The sequence below is a fragment of the Rhinopithecus bieti genome, unplaced genomic scaffold (assembly GCF_001698545.2).
Source record: "Rhinopithecus bieti isolate Rb0 unplaced genomic scaffold, ASM169854v2 scaffold_1530, whole genome shotgun sequence".
NCBI lineage: Eukaryota > Metazoa > Chordata > Mammalia > Primates > Cercopithecidae > Rhinopithecus > Rhinopithecus bieti.
This window is the reverse complement of record NW_016803808.1, coordinates 3,885,761-3,895,218: the sequence shown is the minus strand read 5'-3', so window position 1 is coordinate 3,895,218 and position 9,458 is coordinate 3,885,761. Positions and strand designations below refer to the sequence as shown.

Here is a 9,458-nt window from a genome sequence, read left to right as displayed (position 1 = left end):
CGGGGCGGCGCGAGGGGACTCGAGAGGCGCTGGCTGCCCGGCTGCTTTCAGGGCCCGCTGGCCCGCTCTGCCCGCTCACCCCTGGCCTTCTACCTTAGCGTTCCTGGGGGTGGGACCCCTTAGGCCGCTTTTCTGATTTTCCTTTCCAGAGCCAAACTCGTGTATTTCTTCAACACTCTGAATTGACCTATGCCGATGACTGGGGGAGTGAGGACGGAGGGGAGCAGAGAAAAGGCAGCCAGGTAAATGTCCAAGTAAGCCTCCCAGGGCCTGGCCGCGATCTCGTCGGTCCTGTGGGTCCCGCTCATCATCAGTGGCGGGACCTGAGCCCATCCTTGACTTTTCTGACCCTCCCCCTTCCTTTCTTCCACCATAAAGGCGCAATCGCGTTGACCTATCGCCATCTCCTCTTAGCTTCTCCTCGCTGGGCCACCCCTGTCCTTCATCCTGATGGTGACAGCTTCCACTCTCACCTCTGCCAAGCGGTGGTCCAGGTGCGGAATGGTGGCTCTGAACAGGAGGGACAGGCAGCTCCCTGCGCCTCTCCAGCCAGGAGGCAGGCAGAGGATAAACAATGAGCCACATGTCTGGTGGTGAAATGATTTCCATCAATGGGAGGGTGTCACATTTGAACTAAAACTCTAAATGACAAGAAACACCTATGTCTACAAAGACAGGGGAGGAGGCAGGGTTTTCTGGAGAGCAGAAATGGCAGGTGCAAAGGTCCTGGGGCTGGCGCTGTGGGCTGGAGGGGAGGCAGAGGCCAAATATTCAAGTCTTGTAGGCCAAGGCAAGGAGTTTAGGTATTATTTAGATGTTATTCCAAAACCAATTCTTTTTGAGACAGGGTCCAACTCTGTCACCCAGGCTACAGTGCAGTGGCACAATCTTGGTTCACTGCAGCCTTCACCTTCTGGCCTCAGGCAATCCTCCTGCCTCAGCCTCTCAAGTAGCTGGGACCACAGGTGCATGCCACCACGCCCAGCTAATTTTTTCAATTATTTGTAGAGACAAGGTCCCCCTATGTTGCCCAGGCTGGGCTCAAGCAATCTTCCCACCTTGGCTTCCCAAAGTGCCAGGATTACAGATGTGAACCACCACACCTGGTCCAAAAAGAATTTTAAACCTGGGAATTATATGATCTAATTTACTTCTTTAAAAAGTCACCCCTCCACTCCATGGAAAATGGACTGCAGGAGTAGAAGCCAGCAGACAGGTGGCACTGCAGGGAACCAGGGGACATGATGGTGGCTCAGATTGCAGGGGCTGCTCAGCGAGAAGTGGAAGGACTTCAGAGAGATTTGGAGGCAAAACCCACAGGCTTGTTGATGAATGGAGCGGGTGGAGGTGTGTGTTGCGATACTCAAAGACAAGTCTCGGTGTGGAGATTGAACCGAGATGCAAAGGGCCAGGGAGGAGGCCAGCTTGGAAACAGCATCGAATGCGGCAGCTTAGTGAATTGGATGAGCCGGCCAGCTCTAGAGAGACATCTGGGGACAGCTGCTTGGAGAGCTTTGTCCAAGGACGTGGCTCCCGTCCATCGGTCAGGTGTGGACACGCTCCAGCTGGGCTTGCGGCAGCTCCCATCTAGGCAGCCCGTCCCATGCTGACATTGCAGAGGTAGGAGCTACACAAAGAGAATCTTGCAGTTTGTAGGTGAGCTACCTCCACAGGGGTTTTCTCAGAGACCAGAGTTGCAAGTGCATCACAGCTGCCCAAAACTGCTGGGGTTGCAAGGCCCCAAAAGGACACCCTCCTGCACCCTCCCCTCCTACCTCCAGGGAGGAGCTGGCCTGGGAAGAAGTCTACCCTATGTGGAAAAGCTTTCCAGGAAGCCAGTCCAACTTCAGGCCACTTAAGTTTATTTTTTTTGTGTAAAATAAGTCCATTATTCAAATGTGGAGATAAGAGGTCTGAAAATACAGGAAAATTCAACTCAAAGCCCTCATTCTGAAAATGATGAGCCTGGGGGCCCAGCAGGGCTAGAGTCAGTTCTGATGAGCAGGGTCTGACTAGATTCAGAGCAAATTAGGTCCTGCTGCTGCCCAGCCTGCCACTCGGGGAAGGCCAAGGCTGCGGGGAGCCTTTGTACAAACAAGCAATGGGAAGAAAACACTCACTAGATCACAGTGCGCTCCCAGGCGATAAATGAAACTGGACTTTCCAAAGCCCTGGTGCTTTTGATCTGGCACTGGCTGGAGTCCCCCTGGGAGGGCCCTTGGCTGTGCTATCAGCAACCAGGCCTGACTGAGCAGTGACTCAGCCAGGAGAGCTGAGGCGATTCCCCTGGCCAATCCCAGGACCTAGCCACACTCGGAAGAGGAGAGGGAACTCAGGGGATGAGTAACCTTGCTTTAGCTGACTGGAGGAGGAAGGAGGGGCTGAGGAATGCCTCAGCAAAGCTAGCACAAGCATCCTGATTCTAGAGGCTCAGTTTCACAATCCGGGAAATGGGCTGCAGATGACACAGATCTGCTTTGAGGATGAAAAAGGCATCATGAGAAGCTGCTGTCACAGTTGCGGGGTTGGAAGATTTTTCAATTCTAAAACCCCGTAAGTTGAGGAGTGGCCATTCCCAGAAGGATCTGTTCACTGCTGAGCCCAGTTGGTGACAGTAGCTGTTGTATCCCGAGAACTCTGAAGTTGTCCAGATCAACCACCTGCACAGGCCCAGAATACCTGGGGCAAGGTAGGCAGGAAGAGTGAACATCCCTGTTCACGGGTGTCCGGCGAGCTACTGTAGGAAGGAGAAACACCAGCTGATCCCCCAGGACTCTGAGCATGGTTAGCTCTGTAACTGCCCTGGCAGAAAAGATCCCAAAGAGAGGACAATGAATTCTTCCCCCAGAGGTACAGCCTTTTATCCCTGGTACCAGTGCCTGGGGCTCTGGGGAAGGGAGGGCATCTCCTTGGGGTCTAAGGCCACTCCTTGGTTGGAGGCCCCTCACGCGGTGACTTTGTCCTGGGCACTCTCTCAAGAACCAGGTGGGAACCAGAGGCCACCTGGTGCCGCTTCATTACCTTGGCAGCAGGGAACAGAGCAGCCTGGGAATCCACCCAAGGTGGAATGGGGCCCCTGGGTGCTGTGGCTGGCTGAGCAGGGCCAGTTTCATGGGGAAGCGACAGGTGTAAAAGGCCCTGGGTTTTGCAGGGAGAGGACAGTGATCCTGGGAGAGCGAACATCTGGAACCAAAGCACAGAAGGTTTTGATGGTCACCGGGCTGTCCAGAGGCCTACTCCACAGTTAGGGCGGGGCTCGCAGATTAGAGTCGAGGCATAGGAAGTGGCAGGATGATAAAGGCTGACAGCTGGCCACAGAGGAGCATGTTGAAGGCCCTAGGCCGAGCACTGGGGGCTCCAAAGGGCAGCAGACCAGACATAGTGTCTGTCCTCAGGAAGTGCACAGTCTGGGGTTGTGATGGTGTAAAAACTGTCGCAGTGCTCCTGGCCGCTGTGAACTGAAGTGCTGTGCACTGATACAGGATTTGACCTGCCCTGTCCCCAAGCAAGAGGATTCACCTGACCTTGGTGGCCTGAGCAGGCACCGACCTAGGCAAATCTAGGCCAGGTGTCAAGGAGCAGAATGAACCATGGGCCAGCCAGCAGCACACGCACAGCGGTCAGGCATGCACAGGTGCTTGAAAGAAGGCCCGTGGCTGGCCGCTGGTGAGCGGGGGAGTTTGGGAGCTCACAGCAAGCCCCATGCCTGTCTTCCACTGGATGAAGCAAGAGTGGGTATGGAACACCCTTTCTCCTCAGGTCAGATTGGGAACGATTCATAATGAGCGGGGCTAGAACAGAGAACAGCAGAGAGGCAGGAAAGAAGAAAGAGACCAAGGTGCGAGGATGGGGCAGGGAAAGAGACCTCAACATGACCAGGGATGGGAGGAAAGAACTCCATCGCTTAGAAACAGTGGCGGCTGTGCTGGGAAGTGCGGACTGTCACAGTGGGCTCTAATTCCAGGAGGAAGAAAAAGACCCCGCATATCACCGTGAGTCAGTCCTCGGAGTCGCCACGACCTTGCTAAACAAGTGTGGGGTTGTCACGGCCTTAAGCAGCACATCTCAAGTACCACATTCCCCAGTGCTAAGAAAACAGCTACACAGACAGGATGCTAAGGAGAGCTCAGAGGTAGAAGACCCTTAAGAGTCTCTCTTTCCCTAGATAGGAAAACTGAGGCCCAGAGAGGCAAACAATGGGTCAGTATATGTGTCTAAACTTATCTAAACATAGAAAAGGTATAGTAAAAATATAGTATTAGAGTCTTATGGGAGCACCATCGTATACGCAGTCTGTAGTTGACCAGAGCATTGTTATGCAGCACATGACTGTAGATCTTCTCATTAATAATAGGCCACCTGGTCAGGTGCACGAAGTCTAGGGTTCAGAATCCAACAGGCTCAAATTCAAGTCCAGCTCAGCCACGTGGCTGAGTGCTGTCTGAACCTCAGCGTCCTCAGCTGTTAAAAAGAGATAACCAACCCCATCTCAGCAGCTTTAGGGGGAAATTAAATGAGATATATTGGGATCCAGATAACCAATAAAATATCAAATCACTTTACCAGTTCAAGCTCTTACCACTCAGTGTTTGCAGGGGCTTATCACTGATGAATGAACTCAGGAGTTCAGGAGTTCAAGACCAGCCTGGGTAACATCCTCACCCGGCTAATTTTTGTTTTTTGTTTTTTGTTTGTTTGTTTGTTTTGACACAGAGTCTCGCTCTGTCACCCAGGCTGGAGTGCAGTGGCACGATCTCAGCTCACTGCAAGCTTTCCATTCCAGGCTCATGCCATTCTCCTGCCTCAGCCTCCCGAGTAGCTGGGACTACAGGCACCTGCCACTACGCCCAGCTAATTTTTTGTATTTTTAGTAGATACGGGGTTTTACCGTGTTAGCCACGATGTGTATTTTTTTTACAGAGACAGGGTTTTACCATGTTGCCCAGGCTGGTCTCGAACTCCTGCACTCGAGTGGCAATGTTTGGAACCAATTTACACAGTTCTTTTCCTTGCAGTTGCCAAACAATATTATTTATCTAATGGTCATAACACCTTAGCAGATAATAGAACTACTGAACAGCAGTGCTTACTATGCTCATGGATGAGGTTTCTAGTTGTCTTCTATTAAGCAGGTGGCCTTGAATTCTGGCAGCTCACGCTTCAGAGTTACCTGTGGACACACAACATCATTCACAAAATGTTCTTTTTCTCCCCAATGTCTCTTGAGAATGAAAATGACCAGGCCATCCTCACGTTCTACAGAGGTTAACCCAGCAACTTAGGGACACAGCTGGGGCAGGACTCCTGGGCTCCTGGTCAGTTCCTCTATGGGGATGCTAAGCCTCAGGGCTGACATCTCTTAGCTCTGTCTTCCAGGAGAATTTCACAGGAGCTCCCATTTGCGCTGCTGTGAAGGCCATCCTGCTCCTTGTCAAGCCTGTCTCCTCCTTGGCTTGAGGAAGATCTCTTTTGTGCCCAAAATGCGAATAAGCAAACTGGATGCAGCATCTCTGATAGCTCTGGGAAGAAACTTATGAGAAGTGCTTGAGAAAAGTCATGACGTTCTGCCTCTGCTAAGCAACCTGTTGGACACTGCTTGGTAGATACGGCTAAGTGGTTCTTTGTTCAGACCCGATTCCTCTGATTAGCAACCACAGATCTTCTGGGTTTTCACTTGTTTATTTCTGTTTATTGTCATCTCTGGGAAGATGGTTTCAAATTTTTTATCCCCCAATTGAACCCCGTATCAATTGATAAGTAGATCTTTTGATAAGTAGATCTTTCTCTCTCTTTCTTTCTCTTTCCTTTCCTTCTTTCCTTCCTCCCTTCCCTTCCCTTCCCTTCCCTTCCCTCCCTCCCTCCCTCCCTCCCTCTCTCTCTCTCTCTCTCTTTCTTTCTTTCTTTTTCTTGAGATAGGGCCTCACTCTGTCACCCAGGCTGCAGTGCAGTGGGGCAGTCTTGGCTCACTGCAACCTCCACCTACCAGGTTCAAGCGATCCTCCCACCACAGCCTCCCAAGTAGCTAGGATTACAGATAAGTCCCACCACGCCCAGCTAATTTTTGAATTTTTTGATAGAGACAGGGTTTCGCCATGTTGCCCAGGCTTGTCTGGAACTCCTGAGCTCAAGTGATCTGCCCGCTTCGACCCCCCAGAGTGCTGGGATTATAAGCATGAGCCACAGCATCTGGCCAAGCACAAGAATTTTCTATGGCTGCATGAAACAAGGCAATTCCCAGCGGTAGTGTATATCTAGGGGGAAGTGTACTTAGTACAGAAAGTCTTTCCCTTCCCAAGTCACCCCTTCATGAACTTTGCAGCTCTGTTAGCTACACACATCTAGGATTGTCAAAGATGAACAAATGACTCTCATCCTTGCTAATATTGCTTGCTCTGAAATCAATTTTTTCTGATACTAATATAGCCACTCCAGCTTTCTGTTGATTAGTGTTAGCATCACATATGTATCTCTTTCCGTTCTGTTTACTTTGACCTGTCTTTATGTTTAAAGTGGCTTTCTTAATGACCCAATACAGTTGGGTATTCTTTTTTGTAACCAATCTGACAATTCCTGAAGTTATAATTGAAGGGTGTGATGGTTAATTTTGGGTGTCAACTTGACTGGGATAAGGGATACCCAGATAGCTGGTACAGCATTGTCTCTGGGGATGTCTTTGAGTGTGTTTCTGGTAGAGGTCAGCATTTGGATCAGTGAATTGAGTGAGGAAGGAAGATTCATCCTCACCCATGTGGGCTGGGCTCCATCCAATCAGGTGAATTCCTCGACAGAACAAACAGGCCGAGGAAAGGCAAATTCACTCCCTCTTCTGAAGATGGAACAGCCTTCTTCTCCTGCGCTTGGACATCAGCACTCCAGGCTCTCCAGCCATTGGACTCCAGGACCTGCACTGGTGTCCCCTCAGGTTCTCAGGCCTTTGCTATGTCACCAGCTTCCCTGGTTCTCTAGAATGCAGACAGCAAATCACAGGACTTCTCAGCCTCCATAATCATGTTAGCCAATTTCCAAACTAAATACCCTCTCATTTATCTGTATCTATCCTATTTGGTTCTGCTTCTCTGGAGAACCCTGATACAAAGGGTTTATATTGAATGTCATTCGCATATGGTTATATAGATAGTAGCTGTTTTAACACCTTCATCTAATTCTATCATGAGTATCATTTCGGGATCTGTTTCTATTGATTGATTTTTCTCCAGATCCTAGGTCATATTATCCTGCTTCTTTGCAAGTCCGTTATTTTTGTTTGGACATGGGACATTGTCAATTTTGTACCGTTGGTGGCTAGGTTTTGTTACATTCCTTTAAACAGCGTTGTGCTTTGTTCTGAGACGCAGTAAAGTTACTTAAGATTAGTTTGATCTTTTTGAGGCTTGATGTTCAATATTGTTACAGCAGATCCAGAACAGCCTTTGTTCTAGGACTAATTTGTCACATCTGCGAGGCAATTCTCTTCTACTTTTCTCCTCGATGTCCTGAATTTTAGGGGGTCTCCCCAGTCTGGCTGGTGGAAATGTAGTTTTTGTTGCGTAAAATTTACCTCAAAACTTAGCAGCTTGAAACAACAAGCATTTAGTCCCTGCAGTTTCTTGTATCAGGAATCCAGGAGCAGCCCAGCTGGTGGCTCCGACTCAAGCTGTCTCATGAGGTCGCAGTCAAAGTGATGGCTAGAATGGAGCCCACTGACTGGGGCCAAACGATCTGCCTCCAGGACGGTGACTCACATGGCTATAGCCAGAGGCTCCATTTCTTGCCTCATGGACCTGTCCGGAGGCTGACTGAGCAATACAGCTTCTGGCTTCCCCAGAGGGACTGACCCAAGAGAGGGCAAGCGGGAGCCACAGGGCTTTCTACACCATAGTCTCTAAAGTCACAAACCATCACCATCACTTTCAACACATTCTGTCCTTTAGAAGCATATTAGTAAGCCCAGCCCACAATCAAGGGAGGTAGGAGTAGGCGCCTCTTTTTGAAAGGAAGACTCTCAGATAATTTAGGGATATATTTCTAAGCTGCTGTCACAGACACAAAGTATCCCCAGGTCTGAGTGATTTCTGGAGATCGTTCCGCCTGCAAGCTCCTTTCTTGGTGGTTTCCTCACATTCATGTGCAGACCAGTACTCAGCTGAAGACTCGAAGGCACTCCTTGCAGATCTCTGAACCATTCTCTGTGGCTCCTTCTTCTGCAGATCTCTGCCCTGCAAATTCGAGCTCCCTTGGCCTCCCAGAAGCCCACATTCCATCTCCTGAGCTGGGTAGGCCCTCGGGCTCTGTTTGGGCTCCCTCTTCCTGCACTGCTGAGCTGGACACTTGCAAGGCTGCTCGTATTGCTTCCCCTCTCCCAGGAATCCCTGTCCTGTTCTGCCTATTGTCCAGTGTCCACTGTTATTTCAGATACTTGTCCAGCTTTCTGGCTGTTTTTAAGACAGCAGGGTAAACCTGCTCCCTGTTATTCCATCAGGACCAGAAGTGGGACTCCCCAGCAGCAGTGCTGGCTCCCGAAAATGAGTCAACGACCATGCAGCAGAGGGGAGACTCACACCCTCCCCTCTTCTTTTTTTTTTTTTTTAATTATACTTTAAGTTCTGGGATACATGTGCAGAACGTGCAGGTTTGTTACATAGGTATACACATGCCATGGTGATTTGCTGCACCCATCAACCCGTCATCTGCATTAGGTGTTTCTCCTACTGCTATCCGTCCCCTAGCCCCTCATCCCCTGATGGGCCCCAGTGTGTGATGTTCCCCTCCCTGTGTCCATGTGTTCTCATTGTTCAACTCCCACTTATGAGTGAGAGCCTGCGGTGTCTGGTTTTCTGTTCCTGTGTTAATTTGCTGAGAATGATGGCTTCAGCTTCATCCATGTCCCTGCAAAGGACATGAACTCATCTTTTTTTATGGCTGCATAGTATTCCATGGAGTATATGTGCCACTTTTTCTTTATCCAGTCTATCATTGATGGGCATTTAGGTTGGTTCCAAGTCTTTGCTATTGTAAAAAGTGCCGCAATAACCACACGTGTGCATGTCTTAATAGCAGAATGATTTATAATCTTTGGGTATATACCCAGTAATGGGATTGCTGGGTCAAATGGTATTTCTGGTTCTAAATCCCTTAGGGATCACTACACTGTCTTCCACAATGTTTGAACTAATTTACACTCCCACCAACAGTGTAAAAGCATTCCTATTTCTCCACATCCTCTCCAGCATCTGTTGTTTCCTGACTTTTTAATGATTGCCATTCTAACTGATGTGAGATGGTATCTCATTGTGGTTTTGATTTGCATTTCTCTAATGATTAGTGATGAAGACCTTTTTTTCATACGTTTGTTGGCCACATAAATGTCTTCTTTTCAGAAGTGTCTGTTCATATCCTTTGCTCACTTTTTGATGGCGCTGTTTGGTATTTTTCTTGTAAATTTGTTTAAGTTCCTTTTA

The 9,458-nt window shown here is 49.3% G+C and overlaps 1 protein-coding gene across 5 annotated transcripts in view; it reads right to left on the bottom strand.

Moving 5' to 3' along the window:
* The window catches only part of LPIN1 (lipin 1), a 149,647-nt gene that overhangs the window by 83,253 nt on the left and 56,936 nt on the right, over positions 1-9,458 (bottom strand). For 2 of the 5 annotated variants that reach the window (XM_017854087.1, XM_017854061.1), the window contains exon 2: positions 5,091-5,170. The exons of the other annotated variants lie outside the window; for them this stretch is intronic. In XM_017854087.1, coding sequence (XP_017709576.1) covers positions 5,091-5,099 — 9 coding nt within the window. In that variant the 5' untranslated portion in view covers positions 5,100-5,170. The remainder of the gene's footprint in view (positions 1-5,090; positions 5,171-9,458) is intronic. 5 annotated transcript variants of the gene reach the window in all.